This window comes from Hipposideros armiger, unplaced genomic scaffold, assembly GCF_001890085.2.
Source record: "Hipposideros armiger isolate ML-2016 unplaced genomic scaffold, ASM189008v1 scaffold_155, whole genome shotgun sequence".
NCBI classification, from domain to species: Eukaryota; Metazoa; Chordata; class Mammalia; order Chiroptera; family Hipposideridae; genus Hipposideros; species Hipposideros armiger.
This window is the reverse complement of record NW_017731505.1, coordinates 1,709,724-1,729,302: the sequence shown is the minus strand read 5'-3', so window position 1 is coordinate 1,729,302 and position 19,579 is coordinate 1,709,724. Positions and strand designations below refer to the sequence as shown.

Below are 19,579 nucleotides of genomic sequence, written 5' to 3'. Positions count from 1 at the left end.
TAGGCTGCAGCCCCTGTGGCAGTGGGTTGCCATGGGCTACCGTGTGTAGCCAGCAGCCAGCGTGAGTGGCCAGCAGCCGCAGTGAGCGGCTGTCCAGAAGCCGACGACTGATCTGCCTCGCCCGGGAAGAGTACAATGATGGTGCCAACCTGGGCCAGTGAAGCAACGTCCTCCACAACTAGACTGAAGAACAAAAGGACAGCAACGCAACTTGTTTGTTCCCCTTCCCCCAATTCCCCAATAAAAATTTTAAAAAAGAAGCATTTTGTAAAGAGACCCAGTATTACTTGGCCTCAGCTTGTGCAGTTTTGCTAGAAAATGATCGCAATGATAAGCTCCAAGTTTGTTAAGTGCTTCCTGTGGTTAAATTCTGCTCCGCGCGCTCACTTTAGACCATTTCATTTGCTCCCCACAACAATGCTGTAAAGAACTGAGTGGGAACAGGTCCTTCCAGTGAGCCATCACACAGACAGGTTTTTTCCAGAAGTATTATTCTCATCCAGCATTACGCTGATCTACGAGACCCAGCCTCTTTCAGATGTTCTATCCATTTTCCATCCTAACTGACAGGGTGGGAGAAGAGGTTAAGGGAAATGTCTTATAAACACACACACTGAAAATCTTGAAAACATCCTTGGAACATGTCCTTTTTAATAACTTTAAGTCAGCAGGAGCTTAAGGCACTCAGTAATATCCCCGATATAAACAAGAACTAAAAGCAACATTCTGTAATTGCTAAAGTCCATGAGAAATAAGAAAATTCACATTCTGTATTTACAAAGAAGCCACTGTGTAATGGCAGCCTCCTTATAAACACATTTCGAGTTTACTAATGTTAGCCTGATAGCGCTGCCATACACACGGTATCAAGTCCTAGGTGGTCGAGGCTACAAAGACTAAGGCAGTTGGAGAAAACACTTCCTTAAAACTGAGAGCAGGAAACATGCCAGTTATCTCCTCAATGATTTTAAGATTCCCACTCTGAGCAAGGCAGATCTTGAGAACTAGAACAGACCAGAGGCACAATTTCCTTCAACCCATTTACTTATAAATGGGTTACCATGGAGGATGAGGGCCTCCTCCACTCACACATTTCTGAACAAAAAAGAGGTCACGCTCAAAAACTGACTCTGAAAGTGACGCATTTCTAAAGCCCACACGCTTTCTCTCTTTCTTCCATTCCTTGGACTAAGTTAGATTAGTAGGATATGATTAAACTGTGATTGCCCACTTGTTTTTGTTAGCCACGGTACAAATCAAATCTCATGCTTCTTTCTGCTGCTCAAGGGCTGTTTATGTGCTGCAGAATAATTTTAAAACTGAGTTAAGCAAAACTCGTTAAGAACAATTAATACACTTTTACGGTTATAGCATACAGCATGCCAAATCCAAATGTATATACTCTCCGAATGATTGGTATCATCGCTCCAATCCTTTATAATCAAAGTAAAGACCACTGGCATACACCATTTTATTTTTTTAATAACAATTTCAAGCTTTTTTTAATAACCTGAAAAATGGAGGATTTTCCCCATCAGATAATTTTTGAGCAATAATGCCATCGAAATCTTCTTTCCCCTATTCATCTCTTCACTATTTTTCAAAACAAATCACAAATTTGAGAACTCAGGCTTCAGTGTTTGGACCTTCAAGGACCCTGAAACAGTGGTCTTTCCACAAGTGCCTGCTGGCTCCAGGCACCCACCCACTTCCTCCTACACCTCTACACCTAGCTCAATTCTTAGGTAACCGGAGATCTGTGCTTTTCAACAGGGAGTGGCTGTATCCTCCAGGGAGCATGTGGCCAAGTCCGGAGACATTTTTGGTTGTCACAACTAGGGGTGGGAGGTGCTACTGACATCTAGAGGGTAGAGGCCAGGGATGCTGCTCAACATCCTACAGTGCCCGGGATGTACCCGCAACAAAGAATGACCTTGCCCAGAATGTCAAGAGTACTAACATTGAGAAACCCTGCTGTAGAGATTCTCAGAGATCCATTTTCCAACCACATTTCCATCACCCTTCTTAAAAACCTGAACCCATTAGCGGTCAGTTGCTATTCCTCTCCCCTCCCCAGCCCATGGCAACCATGAATCTATTTTCTGTCTCTATGGGTTTGCCTATTCTGGGCATTTCCTAGAAATGGAATCATATAGTATGTGGTCTTTTATATCCGGCTTCCTTCACTCTGCATAATGTTTTCAAAGTTCAGCCATGTTGTAGCATGTGTCAGTTCCTTTTTTTGGCTGAATAATATTGCACTGCATATGAATATCATGCTGTATGTTTATATGTGTCCTGTGCCTTGGATATTACAGATTCTCAATAAATATTTGATCCTAATGATTTACAGATTCTCAAGGTGTAAGGAATGCTACTGAGAAAAACCACAGCACACAACTATGGTTCTCCTAAGAGCACAGTGATGATGCACTAGATCAGAGTTTAAGAAATGGAGATTGTGTGATTCTAAAGCTATGCTAGCATTCTACAGGGGGAAATGTCATCTATGATTAGAACCAACGTGCACTCCACAATATTCTGTGACAGCCTATTGAATCTGGTTAATCTCATTTCAAATAAGTCCCTAGAATGAAATGTATGTGAATTGAATTAAATTACCATCTGGCCTTTTTTCCGATTTATTTCATGCCTCAGAATTATATCAGCTTCAGATCTAGTTAACACTCTAAGCAGACATACCATTCATGATGTAATTTAAAAAAAATAATTCTCAACTGCTCTCACTGAATTTTATGTAATTTAGGGATGTGATGAAGGAGATGCTAACTGAAAAGCTGCTCAGGGCTCTGTCCACGTTCCAGGGGCCATTAACTAAAACGATAACTGGAATGGATACCAGGAACGACAACACAGCCAGAACTACTGACATTGCTGGTACATAGGTCCCACCACATATTTCTTGTTCCCTGTAGAATTAGCAGATAACATGAAAATATTTCTATGCTGTGGGCAGTTAGGTGAGAGATGAAGATGCAAGGTCTGCCACTAAAGTGTAACAACATAAGAATTTTCTGTCCAAGAACAATAGAAAAAAAACCTCTGCACGTCAAATATGTGAGAATAATAGTTTCTAACATTTCAGGTGGCAAACTATTGTCTTATGTTTCTTTAAATTTGTATATTTCCTCCTTGAGTCATTACTGAAATTGTCACTCTTAATATTAGAAATCATGTTTAAGAGTCAAATGTATTCTGAGTGACATGACTAGCTTCCCCTTATGGATATTTGCCCATTTTCCAGGTAGTAAGGTAAGAGTACAAGCGTCAAGAACATGGGCAAAGATCCAGCCTCATAGGTCAATGGCCAAACCACAATTCTGACCTTGGCTGTGCTGACAAAGACAAGTTCTTTCTACCACAGCACATTGCTTGTGTTCAGAAACTACCCACCCGTGTGTGTGTCCATGGAACCCCAGTAGGAAAGTACAACTTACTTTTGTGTATTTTGCCTAATAAGCAAAATAAAAGAGCTGGTTTTTACATGACTGTGTTACCTCTGTTAACACAGATGTAACGTTTTCACTCCCAACAGTTACCAGTTAATTATAACCCAAACAACATGCTATCCATCTGCATATAATTGCCCTTATTGAAAATTGCTCCACCAGATATTTAGCAAATGCTTACAGATCTTCCAAATTACAAGCTTTACAAACTTTTTCTGTGAATGCTTATTTACTCAGATATATTCTATAGTCATCTAAAAGGGACCCTATCCCTTTCATACATATATATATATGTATATATATATATGTATATATATATATATATATAAAATGTCTTTGCCTTTATGTTCAGCTTTTTCATCCCCTGAGAATGAACATTAAATGAATGCAGGGCTATGAGAGATCTAGTATTACCACTTACTCATCCCTCTTGCTGAACATGAATGAGAAATGTTATACCCCAAACTTATTGTATCTCCTTTGCATTTGTGCCATTCACAGATTAAAGGAAATACAATAAAATCTTTACTTTCCAGAGACTTTTAGGAATGAGCCCCTTAGATAACAACCATTAATATTTTGGTGAATATCTCCCCAATGAAGAGAAAGAAATAGAGAAGAAGGGAGGGATGGAGGGAGGGAAGGAGAAAGGTAAGGAGGAAGGGAAGAAGGAAGGGAGGGAGGGAGGAACAAAGGGAGGGAGGGAGGGAAGAGGAGGAGGAAGGAGGAAGAAGAGGAGGATCATTTTAGAGAAAGAAGACATTAAAAATCTATTTTTTCCACTTAACTATGTGTCACAAATATCTATGTCATCAAATACAGATTGACACCTCGTTTTGAATGTGATATGTGCCATAGTTGATTTGAACCAGCCCCGTATTGGTAGACATTTTGTTTTTCATGTTAGTCCGTAAATACCTCTATCTACTTTATATTGTCCTCGGAAAGGGCAGGCACTGGCTATCATTTAATCTTTCTCTAATGACTCAGTGTGTGCATATCACTGAAGGCACAGTCACTGCAGAAGCAGAAAGTATAGACTGCAGCCAGAAAGGCTGAAGTGGTCCTAGAGACAATTAAGATCCCCCTTCCCAATCCAGCCAAAGGACTATTGGCCAATACTAGATGGCCAGCCTTTAGCATTGCCCCCGATGTCGTTTGCTATCACTACTGTCCCTCGCCTACCTCTTTACCCCTTTCTCATCCACAAACACAGACAGAGCACAGAGCACAGAGTGTGTTAGCTTCCTGAAGGTGAGAAGAATGATTTGCTCCAACACCCACACTCCCAGCATTCTCCGCCTCATCTCAGAGTGGATAGTTCTTCTGGAGGCCGGAGGCCGTGAGGAATTTGAGAACTGGACTACTGTGCGATTTATCTTTGTACTCCAAGGCCAAGGATTGTGTTAGGCATATACCAAGGGCTCGATAAGGACTGTGTTAGGCATATGCTAAGTGCTTGATGTTATATCACCATTTTGGCCTTGACCCTACGACTATCCCCCTTTCCAACATGGCTGTTCTATTCCCTATTGCTTCATTAATAAGTTTCCTCTTTTCTTTTCAGGACACTTGGGGCTTGCTGAGCCTGTCACCACCTTGAAATCCTTCACAATGCATTTCCCTCTTCTTTTTTTTTTTTAAAGATTTTTACTGGGGAATTGGGGGGATGGGAACAGTGCTGGGGAATTGGGAGAAGGGGAACAGACAAGTTGCTGTCCTTTTGTTCTTCAGTCTAGTTATGGAGGATGTCGCTTCACTGGCCCAAGTTGGCACCATCATTGCGCTCTTCCCTGGCGAGGCAGATCAGTCGCCGGCTTCTGGACGGCCGCTCATGCTGGCTGCTGGCTACATATGGTACCCATGGCAACCCACTGCCACAGGGGCTGCAGCCTACGCCATCGCCAGCGACTCACGGCAGCCCAGCTCCAGGTTGAGCTGTTGTTCAGCATCTTAGCTGTGGAGGGCAGTGTCACTGGCCCTCATATGTGGGATCCGAACAGGGGCCCTCTGGCATCCCAAGCCAGTTCTTAACCATCGCGCCACTCGGCCGGCCCTCCCTCTTCTTAAGTGTGCCTTTCTTTTTTTCTGGTCCCTCACATCTGTCCCTGCTTTTCTTATGCTTCTTGTCCCAAGTTTAATCACTTATTAAATGTCATTAGCCAGTAGAGGGTCCCTCTTTGTTTTCATAGCTTCAAACTAACAGCCATAAAGCATACTTAATTACAACATATTCCAGGATAGGTACTGATGGTTTGCAATGAATAAAGTATGTGAATGTGGGTGAAAGAAGATTTTTTGTTGTTGTTATTCCTTTCAAATTACTCCTTGGGCTAAAGAGATTCTAGAAGCCTAAGAATCTAATAATAATAATAATAATAATAATAATAATAATAATAATAATAATAAACCTTTCCTATATTATGCAAATAAACTCAGTCATAAATAAGAACACATCAAGTGTGTATATCATAGTATATTTGCTTGTAGCATACTACAATTTGAACTAATAGGTCAAAGCCAAATATAACAAGGATGTTAGGATAATGGATTCTAAACTTCTTACAGCACCTCCCATTTTAGGTACTAATCAGAGGCCATTTGCATGACAGTCCATAGGAGCAGTTGACAGCAATGCAGTTTTCTGTCTTAGCTGTTTGAAAGGCCCATCTAAATCACTGCAAGATTTCTTTGTCTGTGGAGACTCCACAGAAATAAAGGGCAGTTTTCATATTTTCATAATGTCATGGATAACTTCTCCACATTTTCTTTTTTTTATTTTTAAAATTAAATTAATTGGGGTGACATTGGTTAATAAAATTATGCAGGTTTCAAGTGTGCAATTCTATAATACATCATCTAATGGGAGTCTTCTCTACATTTTCATCAACGAATCAACACATTTATCTAGCACCTACTTTGTAAAGGACCTTTTCCAGGTACCAAAGCACCTCCAAGGAAGTAAAAGACACAATATCTGACTTCCAAGGGTTGCAAAGGGAGTCAGTATGTTTAGAAAAATCAATTAGTGGTAATGGTACCTGAGTTCTGAAGAGGGTACAACTCCACTCCAGCAAAAAGCTAGCCTAGAGACTGATATTTTCTTATAAATGTCTACAGAAGAAATCTTTAAAAGCTGACTTTAGCACTTAGGAAGGATATAAAATAGGGTTCAACAAAAGGGGGAAAAAAGCTGACTTTAGCTCCAGTTACTTAAGAATACTCACTCTTGAAATTATTCCAGAATATTGGATAATCCTGGAATGGCTTTAAAAGAAGATTCAAGAATTGAGCCCCTATGATAAGAAAGGCTTGTGGAACGCTTAACACTTAACTCATCCAAAGATCTCCCATATACCTCCACTACTGCTAAAACCCAGGAAGTGCAAAGCGGGAAAACCCCAAAACAAAACATCCTCCCAGCAGTCAAAAATCAATGCTACAAGACTGAAATTTCTGAGCTTTTCTCACAAGTGAGCCTCCAGGGCCAACACCACTCAGGGCATCCCTTTACTTGCAGTCCCTACGTACTGCTAACAAGTTTGGGCCTATGATTCTCCAGCACACTGTAAATTAAGCAGCAAATTACAAGGGGGGAAGTTGCTAGCATCAGCAACATGGGAACAGCAAAATGCAATGAGCTGTAAATCAAGAAAAAGAATAGCTACTATAAAAATGGGCAAAAGAACTTTAAAAAAAATTATAAACCACACACACGCACACACAAAGATATATATATATATATATATATATATATATATTTAACATATATATTAAAAACAATATATATGATTTGTTGGTTTTTTTGAGTGCCTACTATTTGTCTGAGATCAGGCATTATAGGAGGTGAAGACATTTAAGACTTGTTTCCTCTCAGAACTCAAGACTGCTTCCGCTCTTGACGATGATGGTGTCTCTTTATTGAAAGTATTTGATTGGGCCAAAGTGAGAAGATATATTGCACTGGGTCAGATTCTTGCTGCCTGGGATTAATCCGGTCTTTCCTTCTCTAAGCACTGGCAGGCAGGAACCATCTGGTTCTTGATTTGTGCCAAAAAGAGTGGAAGGCTTCTCAGCCTCAGGTCCTTCCACGTGAATCACACGTTTTGCAGCCTTGCTTGATCCCACAAGTCCTCACAAGGGACTTAGGGCAGCTGTTTCTTGGCCAAAAGGTGCCTCGAATGTGATATTTTTATAACCCTTTCTTGGACCCTCCTCCTTCCCACTTAGCAAGAATGGGAACCTATAATTTATAGGGGCATTGATTCACTCATCATTGTTGAGAAAAGCTTTCAGAAACTAATAAATTCATGCATGTATTTGTCCCCTATATTAACACAAATTGTCTCAGGTTCATAAGTATTAAACATATATATTTGGAACAAATGCCTAAGTGAATGAAGGCACATTCTAGGGTCATAGTGTCAGTTATTCCAGAGACATTGCCATAGAGGAAAATATTATATGCTTATGATCCATTTTAAAAATAGTGACTTTTATAAAAAAGAGAGAAAGAGACGAAAACATTTGACGTCAAAGAACCAGAAAAATAAGAACACAAATATTTTGGAAGTGGTATAGCCTCTATAAAACAAAATAAGTAGTCAACCTAGTAAATCCTGTTTTCTTTTAGAAGGCCATCTTATTCATAAGTGAAATAATTGCTTATAGGACATTTTTTCAATTGAAATTTTGTATTTTCTTCCCAAAATATTGAGCAACTTTTAAACTACATCTGTGGAGGGCCAACAGAGTGGCTTGGTTGGTTAAGAGCTCACTCAAGTGTGTAAGCTCTGAGCAACAGGCTCGCCGGTATAATTCCCAGCACGAGCTGAGTTGCTGCTGAGCTTCCAACAGTAAACTGCATATGTGGGGCCTAGATTAGTAAAAGAGATTTCAAGCAGACAGATCCTTTTTTTAATACCCTATGACTCAGGATATGTAGTGGGGGAGAAATAAATAGAAAGGACCAAATCATTTCTATTGTATTTCTATTGTATTTGCTATCAAAGCCTGAACAACGGTCCATGGTGAATTGGCAATAACTCAATATCTGGTTGACCAGAGAAACTAATGATACAATAAGCGATCATTCTGTTGATCTCTATGATACTCTCATTCTTAAAAGATGAGACAAAGTAATGGGATAAATTTTGTAAAATTGTAAGACCACTAGTAGTTCACCAGTGACTGAATTAGTAGAGATTAACCACAATTTTGTAGGAAAAAGATATCCTGAATCTTTTTCAGGCACTCCATTAATAAAATGGGGGAAAGATAGGAAAGGAATATAATGTGATCTATATTCTCCTTCCTCTCCCTCCTACTCTCTTTTAGCACCTTACTGCCCACCCCCATCTCCCCTCCTCCAAGTAACCTGATGCCAATTCTCCTAAAATTTATTTTGCAGCTTCCTTCAAAGGGAATCCTTCTTGCCGCTGATACACATTCACCAACACATATATTCATATGTGCATGCAAACCCGGACACAATTGGTTCTTAGGACCATATTGTATGTTCGCTTTCATTCATATATTTTGCTTGTTATAATCTTCCACTTTCTTCTTTGTAATTTCTCTCTGATTGAAGGTTATTCATTTCCTACTAATTCATTCCCAAAGATCATCTTAGAATCTTATTGATTAGCCTTTTGAAAACGTTTACTGTATGCCAAGGGATGGCATTGGGGAGGGTGATAACTTGCCATTTCTCCCAGAGATGTCTCTCATTTCATTTTCACACTAATCCTCTTAGGTAGATTCTATAATTATCATCATTTTACTGATGAGCAGACCGAGGCTCAGATAGGCTAAGTATCTTGTCAGTGGTCCCTCAACCCTTGGAGAAGCTGGGGTCGGGACCCATGGAAGCCTAAGCTCTACTAGTGCTTAATAATGCTACCTTGCCTGTCATGGATATTTCCTTCTTGAGTTTAATTCAGCCAGTGCAGAGTACCTATATAAAAATATACATACATGTACAAACTTTATAAATATTAGTGAAGTAATCAAAGAGAGCTGGCTATACCACCAATAGTACCTGCGAGTTTAATCAGTGCTTTCTTTATTGATTGACTATCGATAGACAACTCATCAGCTGCCTCTGATCACTAGTTACACATTTGCTTTTTTAAAAAGATTTTTATTGGGAAATTGGGGGGATGGGAACAGCACTGGGGAATTGGGGAAGGGGAACAGACAAGTTGCTGTCCTTTTGTTCTTCAGTCTAGTTGTGGAGGACGTTGCTTCACTGGCCCATGTTGGCACCATCATTGCACTCTTCCCGGACGACGCAGATCAGTCGCCGGCTTCTGGACGGCCACTCACAGTGACTGCTGGCTATACACGGTAACCCATGGCAACCCACTGCCACAGGGGCTGCAGCCTACACCGTAGGCAACAACTCACAGCAGCCCAGCTCCAGGTTGAGCTGCTGTTCAGCATCTTAGCTGGAGAGGGCAATGTCACTGGCCCTCATATGTGGGATCCGAACCGGGGCCCTCTGGCATCCCAAGCCAGCTCTTAACCAACACGCCATTCGGCAAGCCCTGTCCCCTCTTTTGATGGACACCAGAAAGGTGATAAAGGAATGGCCACAGGGAACAGAGAAAATACCCTCAATGAGAGTAGAAAATAGGGCAGTGATGATCCCAAAATTATAATTCCTCCAAGAAATATTGGTGAGAGCTTTGGGGGTTTACCAGAATGGGGGTTTAAATCAATCTATCTTGACCTGAAAGGGCTGGGGAGCCCTAGGGTACATGTTGATTACACTATAGAAACTCATCCATCTAAATGTTTTTTTTGTAAAGAATAATGTTATGTTTGCTAGAATCAGGGAACAGACAATGACATAGTCGCTTCTTAAAAGTAAACTGGTATATATCAGCATGTGCAGTCAACTTATTGCTGACTTAAAAACAGCATGAGGAAATTTTTTGCCTGTTAAACCTATTATTGCCCATAATGAAAGACTATATGCAATAATCACAACATACAGTCTTATGTTTGATCATAGCTTCTAAAAATTCATGATACAGGGATTTTTAGTTATACTCAACACATTTTTCTTTCAGAAACCGGATTGGTTGTTCTACGTGCCGTGGATGATATAAATTGAGCCCTCGGCTGGAAGAAATCTAACGGATCAAGCATCCCTGAGTTTCAGACAGAAACTTCTCTGAATACGCATATTCAAAGGTATGTGGATTTTTATTCATAATTTGGTATCTTTTCCATTGTGCTTATTTCTTTTTTTATAGTTCATGTTCTAAAGATGCAAATGTATTCTGCATTTCTAATATTTTATGCCATTAATATTCAGTTACTTCTTCAATTGGACTGTAATTAAATTAGACTGATTATTAAATGAATTATTTTACTTTCTAGTGCAGCAAAGTGTCTATATTTCTTTAAATTTTAGTTTAAAAATCCCAAGGCACTTTGGGGGACCAAATTTCACAGCAAAATATTTATTTTAATCATTTATTAATTAAGATAAAACATTATAAGTATGTGATCCACTACTTTGAAAACATTTTATTTAATGACATCAACTAGCACTATCAATGAAATGTTTTTCTCATTCATTCAAACTTAAAAAAGAACCAAACAGATTTAGGAGGTAGAAAATGTTGGTGTACTTTCCATAGCCAGCATCATTACACATGATGTTCACTTCCTCTGCAAAATTTAAGGTCTTTCTTCCAACAGCTTTCAAAGTTAGTCAATAACTTGCACCACAAACCAATGTGAGTATTTTACAATGGTCTGGTTTGCTTCGAGTCCCAAGGGTCTTATTTGTAGAATAATTACAGTGTGGTGTCAAACAAAAGGAAGATGCCATAGACTAAGTATGGTTTCTTTTAAGGAGATGTCATTGAAAATTCATGGAATAAGCATGGAATCTTAGCGCCATCCTTTCCCTTCCATTCAACCACATCCTTTGCTCTATATCTGGAGCTCAGAGATGTTGTTACCTGAAGGGCTTGTCTGCAGTCCTCCTGGTGGGCACACCTGGAATGAAACTCCACCCCTTCCTTACTATCTTTGGACCAATTAGTTAATGTCTGTCCTCAGATGAACAGTCTTTGTTTTCAACAGTAGCAATGCTCAGATAGACTGTACAAGAAAACAAATTTCTGTGTCTCCTGGTCCTGAAGGTAGCAAATACTGTGCACCTTAACTACCTCAACTTTTAGAGCCAACTCTATTCTTTGAATCATTAATTATAAACTACACTCAGCTTCTGTGACTCTCCAAGCTGTACAGGTGTAAGGAAAATGGCATGCCAGATTACACAATGAGAGATGATCCATGTCCTTACAACCTGTTCAGCTCTCAATCTAAATGAAGAGTCGCTGTCACTATTGTGACTCCAGAAACAATGAAATGGGTGGAGAACCGGAAATCACATATGAATAAAGTAACCTCGCAAAGAATGGCCTAATCCTTCCTACTAACAACAAATATGGGTTATCTGGGTTTTGCAGAGCATTAATTATACCCAATTTTGAGAACAAATAAGAAAAGTGTGTGTTGACATATTTCAGGGCCATCAAGAAATGGGGACCTGGATTTTGTTTGCCTGCCTCCTGGGAGCAGCCTTCGCCATGCCCGTGAGTAAAGCACCTCCTGTATAAGACAATGTCCCATTTTACAAGCTTGGAAATAAACATCTGCCCCGCAGTTGGTAAACTTTAGGGTTTAAAATAGTATAAGATCAGATGTCCTCAAATGTCATTGCCCATCTCTAGATGGAGGAAAGTTTTGGATGGGACCCTTGAACGGCCTCCAGAGAAAGTGCTTAATCAGCCCTAGGCAAATACTACAAAAATGCCAGTTTTCTCTAAAACTCAATTTCTCACAAGCCTCCAAATCGCTTCATGCTCTCCAGACTCCACTGCTGCTATCCTTCAGAGAGTAAGGTTTCTGTGTTAGGAATTCCCTTCTTGAACCATTTTCCTGTTCTCAGAGGCCTCATACCTTTGGGTGTACCTGCTAAGCACATGACTTCCGTGTGGTTGTCTGAAATCCTACCTAGGCCCACTACCTGTGGATACATTTTATATTCAAATGTACCAAGGACCAGGAAATCGGACCCCTGCTCTCTGAACACGGTACACAAGGTCAGAGAGCTCAGATCACATGCAGGCAAATCAGGACCCATTTGCTTTTCAGTGGCCTGAAGAGCAGTTGATACAACCAGAAGCCAGCAAAGCTTGCATATCTGCCTCCTCTCTTCCTCTCTCACCCACGAGACCAAGAGTCTGTGCTCTGCTTTCCTGAAATCCTGCACTGGGGCCGTTCCTAGTTCCCCAAGGAGCCTCTGCATTACAAATTCAGCCCTTTTCCCACTCCTCAATTCAACACCCGTACTCGCTGAGGGCTTATGTCCATCCAGAATGTAGAGAAAAGACAGTTATTTGATTAAAGCAATTCACACTCAGACGAGAGAAAATGAACCCTCTTAGGAAATCAGAGCATTTTAAAAGAAGAGAGCCTTAAAGAGCTCGACGTCCGAGGGAGACGTTGTGAATGATCCACTCTCCTCTCCCCCACTCCAGGGCCAAACAGAACTCCACCGCGCAGGCAACAGTCACTTGGCCTCCACTTTTGACAGGACAGACAATCTTGCTTAAGATCATTATTCAGAATGGTTTTTTTTATGTTAAACTTTTAAATGTTTCTGCCATAAAACATTGACAGAGCAATACAAAGAACTGGCCTAAACATCGTAAATCAACACTTTCATGTTCCACAAGGATATATAATGTTTCCGTTTCACTGCAACCATCTGGTTCTCATATTCATCCATAATTCACACAGTTGTTTCTTTTGCCGTTGATGATGTGTTATTGACTTTGCACACCAATTATGAGGCATCTCTTTGCTACTTAAGCACTTCTCCACCTCCTGATCTATCAGGGAAGGTTTGTGAGACAATTCTCTTCCCAACACGGAGTGAGTTTCATTAAGAAGGAAAATGGTGGGTGGGGTAGAATAGGATTAATTGAAAACATGGATGGAGGGGTGTCCGAAGATCACTGGAGGATAAATGTGCACTGGTTCCTGCTTCCGGGTCTCCCACCATAAGACTACAACCCCCAGGGAAATCCTTCTGTTGTTCTGGACCTTTTCCAAATAAGAGGGCTCCTCTCCCACACAGCGTACATGTTCAGACTAATGTAGACCTCAAATATATTCTGCACTATATAGATTTTTTAAAAGTAGCTTCAGTCTCCCTTAATGTGAACAATTGCATATTGACTTAATCTCTTCCTCTTCCTCCTCTCTCCCTCTCCCTCTTTCTTTTTCTTCTCCTTTCCCCCTCCCTATAAAAGCTACCACCTCATCCTGGGCACCCTGGTTATATCAACTTCAGCTATGAGGTAATTTTTCTCTTTACTCATTTTGACCATTGTTTGAGTTAACAATGCCCCAAGCTCTGTAAAGAATAGTGTTGATTCTTCTTTATTCGAGGTGTTTTGCAGTCCCACTTCTTGAGTTCCCATTACCGGCTTCCTGGTTTAAGCCCTGATGGGTTGCCTCAAGCCTGCATTGCCCCAGCACACACCTGCCTGGCCTCTCTGACTCAGTGTCTCCTCCTTACATGGCTATAAAGTTACCCATCATGAACTGCCACTGGGGGCGGGGGGTGGGCGCTGCACGGTAGGGAAGAAAATGAACTCTGGCTGAACAGGTGTATTCTATTCTAGCCTGTAAAATGTGGGGAATTGGGTGAGATGTGATTTAAGATCCTTTCCAGCTAGAAAGCCCCTGATTCTAAGATGGTCATACTCTGTGTGTCTCCCTCATTTGTATGCACTGACAGATTAGTGACCATGTGGTCTACGAGACATTCTGCAGAGCCATGGAAAGCATGACATTTCTGGAAATCAAGTTTGAAGCTCTCCTCAACCCTACACTATGTCACCTTGGGCAAATCATTTTGTCACTGGAACTTTGGTTTCCTTATCTGGGGAAGGGAAATAATCACAACACCCACACCTCAAAACACTGTTTGGGGAGACAAGTAGTTAAGCAATGTAAAAGGTGTTTTGTCAAGTATAACTTGACCAAGGTTAATAATTGTTTGTTGTACTGATACCAAATGCTGTCCTACTATATATGACCGAGTCCCTGCACCTGAGGTCACCCAAGGTAGACTGTTTAGAAGGGAATGAAACTCTTACACCTCTTATAGGTTCAGGCGACAATCTGTGAGTCTGTTTACTCATACAACCTGAGGAAAAATGTTAGTAAGAATTTGAGCAAGACTTTCTGTTAAACCTTAAAAGGTTGACATATTTGACCAGAAAACCTGTCTTTCTGGAATGAGGGACAGTGTTTGTGCCTCCTTTATTTTTCACTGTGACATCAAATCAAAACAGAACATGATTGTTAGGTCACATTAATTTTTGTGTTTTGTTTTACTCTTGCAAAGAGGAGCAGGAGCTGTGGAATTAAACAGAATCACTACTTTTGTACCCCAGCCAAGCTCGTGAACCTCTTTAACTCTCCATGACCTTGTCTGTAAAAGTGATGGTGATGGTACTTGCCTCAGAGGATGTGAGAAAACATGGACAATATGCGTGATGGATGTAACGTAGCATTTAACACATAGAACTCTCCTCATTCTTTTTTCCATACAACTCATATTTTCAGGCTATCAATATTGACAGGACTGCATTATTGAATCTATATCTCATCTACCTACATTCAAACAAATGTATTCTAATATCTCTTTCTCTTAAGGTGCTTACCCCTCTGAAGTGGTACCAGAGCATGATCAGGCAGCCGGTATGTAGCAATTTTGTTCTTTACTCCCGTAAAATGCTAAGCATGCATTTCAAGTCCCTTTTAAGTGAGATAACATATCTATGCCACATACAGACACTAATGGGAAATCTAGTCTGTAAAAGGTCCTATCTGTGTACACAGTTCGAAATTCTTACCCAGGAAAAAAATGAATAACTATCCATATTGTCATAATGACAAAGAAAACATTGCTACTTCTCCAGATGGAAGTCAAAAGAGCCGATGGTAAACCTGACTCTCTGTTTCTCACCAGTACCCTTCCTATGGTTACGAACCCATGGGTGGATGGCTGCACCACCAAATCATTCCCGTGCTGTCCCAGCAGAACCCCCCGAATCACGCCCTACAGCCTCATCACCACATCCCCATGGTGCCAGCTCAGCAGCCCGTGGTCCCCCAGCAACCAATGATGCCAGTTCCTGGCCAACACTCCATGACTCCAACCCAACACCACCAGACAAACCTCCTTCCGCCCGCCCAGCAGCCCTTCCAGCCCCAGCCCGTCCAGCCTCAGCCTCACCAGCCCATCCAGCCCCAGCCACCCGTGCACCCCATCCAGCCCCTGCCGCCACAGCCACCTCTGCCTCCGCTGTTCCCCATGCAGCCCCTGCCCCCCATGCTTCCTGACCTGCCTCTGGAAGCTTGGCCAGCAACAGACAAGACCAAGCGGGAGGAAGTGGTGAGTATATGTTGAAGCCACTACACCACCTAGGAAAATGGTAAAACAAAATTGCCCCCCGCCTCCTGGAGTTCTAAGTTATCAAACAATCTGGGGTCTGCAGTTTGGGTAGCTACAGGTCACTGACTCTATTAGTCCAAGCATGTGCTGTAACTTTATATTATAAATGACTTTATCTACATGGCTTAGTAATTAAGACCATAGCTTTTACAGTGCATTGCAATTGTAAAATCATTTTTAATCCCTACCAGAATATGTATTATTGAAACCCATTAATTTTCAGGATAACAGTATAAAAGAATATCTGTTCTCCTTATCTTTCGAGTGTTTGACCAGCAAGAATAGGCTAGAATTGCACTGAGGATTTAAAAAAAAAGATGATTTTCGAGAGTGGGGGGATGCATATATTTGAACAGGCTACAAAAGGTAGGTGAGAAATCTCTTTAAAGACCTAAGGGGAAATTACCTGTCTAAAATGGTTTGGAATCTAACTTGGAGGAGCTAAACTAGACGGTTAGATTCCCTTTCAGTGTTGGGATTCTACAGATGAAGCTTTTAGCAAGAATTGTTCACAATTAAGCACAAAATCTTTTTCTGTTACAGAAACCTCTTCCAAATGAGTGGGAAATAGCCAATAAAATAAACGACCCTTACTCATATCCATAAACCCTTACTTCTGTGTATATGAGACTTTGTAATTCTACTGTATGTACATATCCAAATGTAATTTCAAGTTATATGTGCTAGTGAGGATTTTCTGCTGAGAAGCAGTGAGGGGTGAAGTGGAAAAGACTTGGATGGGGAGCCAGGATACCTGAGGTCTAGTTCCGGCTTTGCTCCCCAAGAGGAGACGGTATTGTACAAGTTACTTCAAATCTGTGTGTGTTTTCCCTTCTTCAAAATGAGAGACAATGACTACATCAGATAATTTTCAAGCTTCTGTCCAAGTACAAATACCATAGTTTCCCAATAAAAAAATGATAATATATGCCACACATGGCTTCACAGTTATAGGGAATATGGGGCAGAATTTTGGAAAACTGATTGTATCTCAAATAATCTGGTGCCTTTAGTGGATTATTCTAGGCTAAGGTACATGTTCCCTCTATCTACAGAAAATATATTTATCTCTTTGTTAATAATTAAGACCATGAACTTCATAATGTGTTCACACCTTGCCAGAAATATTTATAAAAAGATGACTCTGAACAGGTAGTTTGAACTTTTTGAAACTCCAGTGTAAAATTAGGATATAAATATTGATAGCGACTTAGAGTTGTTTTAGGTAAAATAAAATAAAGTGATAAGCTCAGAGCCCAGGAGGTAGGAAGTACTCAATAAAAGGTAGCAATTGTTATTTTATTATTAAGTAATAGTTTGGAGTGTCTTTCATCCTGGATACCTCATCACTAATGACAATGAGATAACAAAGAAACTTTAAAAATTGTAGAATAAAACTTAAATTGTTGTACATTGTTTTGGCAAAATTGAAGCCATGCATGTTATGGTAAATGGCACTCACTAACAATATTTGTAAATTATTTTAATTGTTCCTTTTGCTATCTTTTTCAGGATTAAAAGATCAGGAAATGAAAAGAGAACTGAAATAGATACTTCAGTTGCTTTCAGAATGACACAATGATTTGTGCCCACCATCACTTTACTTAGTCAATTCTGTAACTAAAATAACTACATTAGCAAACAATAAAATGTTTTAAAAATCATTCACGTCTTTGTGTTGAATTAAATTTAAAATCTCACATCTCTTGAGAGAATGTATTACAAATAGCTATTCTTGAATAAGGTAGGAACTGCTCATTTATACCTACAAGTTAACCATTCTTCAGGCAAATGAGTACTATATTTCTTCTTAGAGAAAAATTTAAATATACTCTCTCAAATCTTTTAAAATGTGGAAATTTATAATTAGTTATAATAGTTGATAAAGTGAAAAATTATAAACATGTACAGTCGCTGAACCAAATGAAGAGAAGTTTATATGAAGAATTCTTTACATTGAAAAAGATAAGCTTTGAGAAATGTTTATATTACAAAACAAATTAAGACTTGGAACACTGGCTTTACACTTCACACCACATTAATGAACAAAACCTGGTCTTTTGATCTTATTCTACTGAAAAAGATTGTTTAAATGAAATGATGTGACATGTATAATAATGCACTGAATTTTAAATTGTTGAGGTAATTAGTTTTCCTAAAAAAACTTTTATTAAATGGAGCTTCAAATAGAGAATCACAGTGATTTTATATATGCCATTTCTTTTACTTCATCATCTTTAAGAAGATAAATTCTACTGTATAGTCTTCAAAATGTTAACAGATGCATAAATGGACTCAATGCAAGTTTTCTTTCCCACTCATATTTATATTTGAATCCTTTTTTTCCTCCTACACCCACACAGAACTGTAAACAGTCTTTTTAGGGTTTATATTATACAGCACCCACAGTAACTTTATTCCCATACTTTTATGATTAAGGCCCCTTAATCATTTTCTGGAATGAATAAACATAACTTTACTGGGCGGGTGTCAATATTCAAACACATAGCTTGATTTTAAAGAATTTAGATTCGATAAAAAAGTATTTATCAATTGGCAGGGGCCAATTCTAATCAACTTAATAAATATTTATTAATCATCCTCTAGGGTAAGGCACTATTCCATGCCCTGGTAAAAACAGTAAGTCCTCCATCCTTAAGGAATCTAGAATCTATCAAAGAAATAAAATAAGCTCACAAATACTAAGAGAAGTCCTAACAGTGGTAACACTGTGACAGAAGTATAGTCAAAATGATCTGGCAAATATGGCAGATATCATTAGCTAGCGGTCCAATAGCTTTCCTCACGACTCATTGCTTATTGGCAGAGCTGGAATGAATCTCAGCCCCTGGTCTCCAGAGAGCTCAGAAGAAATGAGCCCCCTCCTCCATTTCAGGGAATGAATGCTCACTCTTCCATGACAATCATGGCCTCAATTACCATAACATGCCATATCCACACCAAACACGGCATCTATTCCCCTTGCCAGTGATTGATGTAGGGATGGGTTGTGGTGGAACCTGAATGATGAATGAAGCCCAAAGGGAAGTCTGCTAGGAGAGGAGGAGCTTCTGAGGAAAAAAATTACCCTTTAAATTTTATATATATAATACACACACACACACACACACACACACACACACACACACTAGGAAAGAGTGCTGTTCTGTCTTTCGGTCTATTTGTTTGAGGATGTGATACCTGGAGTTGGTGTCTGCCATCATGTAACCAGGAGGGGTAAGTGGAAAGATGGAAAGCCCCTAGGTTCTTGGTGGCATCGTTGTGCCCCTGAATTAACCAACTCTGTTAGCATCTGCCTCTAGATGGATGCCACACACTATTTTTATGCTAGTGTTTTTCAATTGTGGGTCATAACTGATTAGTGGGTCATGACATTAACATCAGGACCCATCATTGCTGTCATGCCAGCAAACTGTCTCTTCCAATGATGTAAAGCTTATATATGGACAGAACTAATGAGAATTATTTTGTTAATGACTTCTTGAAAAAAACAATCTCATAAATGGAGACAGAAATATATATCTTGGTG

The 19,579-nt window shown here is 39.9% G+C and overlaps 2 protein-coding genes across 4 annotated transcripts in view; one reads left to right on the top strand and one right to left on the bottom strand.

Moving 5' to 3' along the window:
• Positions 1–19,579, bottom strand: part of ARHGAP6 (Rho GTPase activating protein 6) — a 491,641-nt gene that overhangs the window by 120,445 nt on the left and 351,617 nt on the right. The window lies entirely within an intron of this gene.
• Positions 10,612–17,693, top strand: AMELX (amelogenin X-linked). 2 transcript variants are annotated; one of them, XM_019651223.1, is made up of 6 exons: positions 10,612–10,670; positions 12,023–12,088; positions 13,814–13,861; positions 15,228–15,272; positions 15,544–15,969; positions 17,542–17,693. In XM_019651223.1, the coding sequence occupies exons 2-6, from the start codon at positions 12,035–12,037 to the stop codon at positions 17,545–17,547; spliced, it is 579 nt and encodes a 192-aa protein (XP_019506768.1). In that variant the 5' UTR covers positions 10,612–10,670; positions 12,023–12,034; the 3' UTR covers positions 17,548–17,693. The 2 variants fall into 2 exon arrangements, with proteins under 2 accessions (XP_019506768.1, XP_019506769.1); XM_019651224.1 differs by lacking the exon at positions 13,814–13,861 and having other exon boundaries at positions 17,542–17,681.

Excerpts from the sequence above, each read along its gene's own strand:
- AMELX (XM_019651223.1), top strand. The coding sequence starts at position 12,035 with ATGGGGACCTGGATTTTGTTTGCCTGCCTCCTGGGAGCAGCCTTCGCC. Across the intron at positions 12,089-13,813 it reads GAGCAGCCTTCGCCATGCCC|CTACCACCTCATCCTGGGCA; the intron begins GTGAGTAAAGCA and ends TCCCTATAAAAG. Across the intron at positions 13,862-15,227 it reads ATATCAACTTCAGCTATGAG|GTGCTTACCCCTCTGAAGTG; the intron begins GTAATTTTTCTC and ends CTTTCTCTTAAG.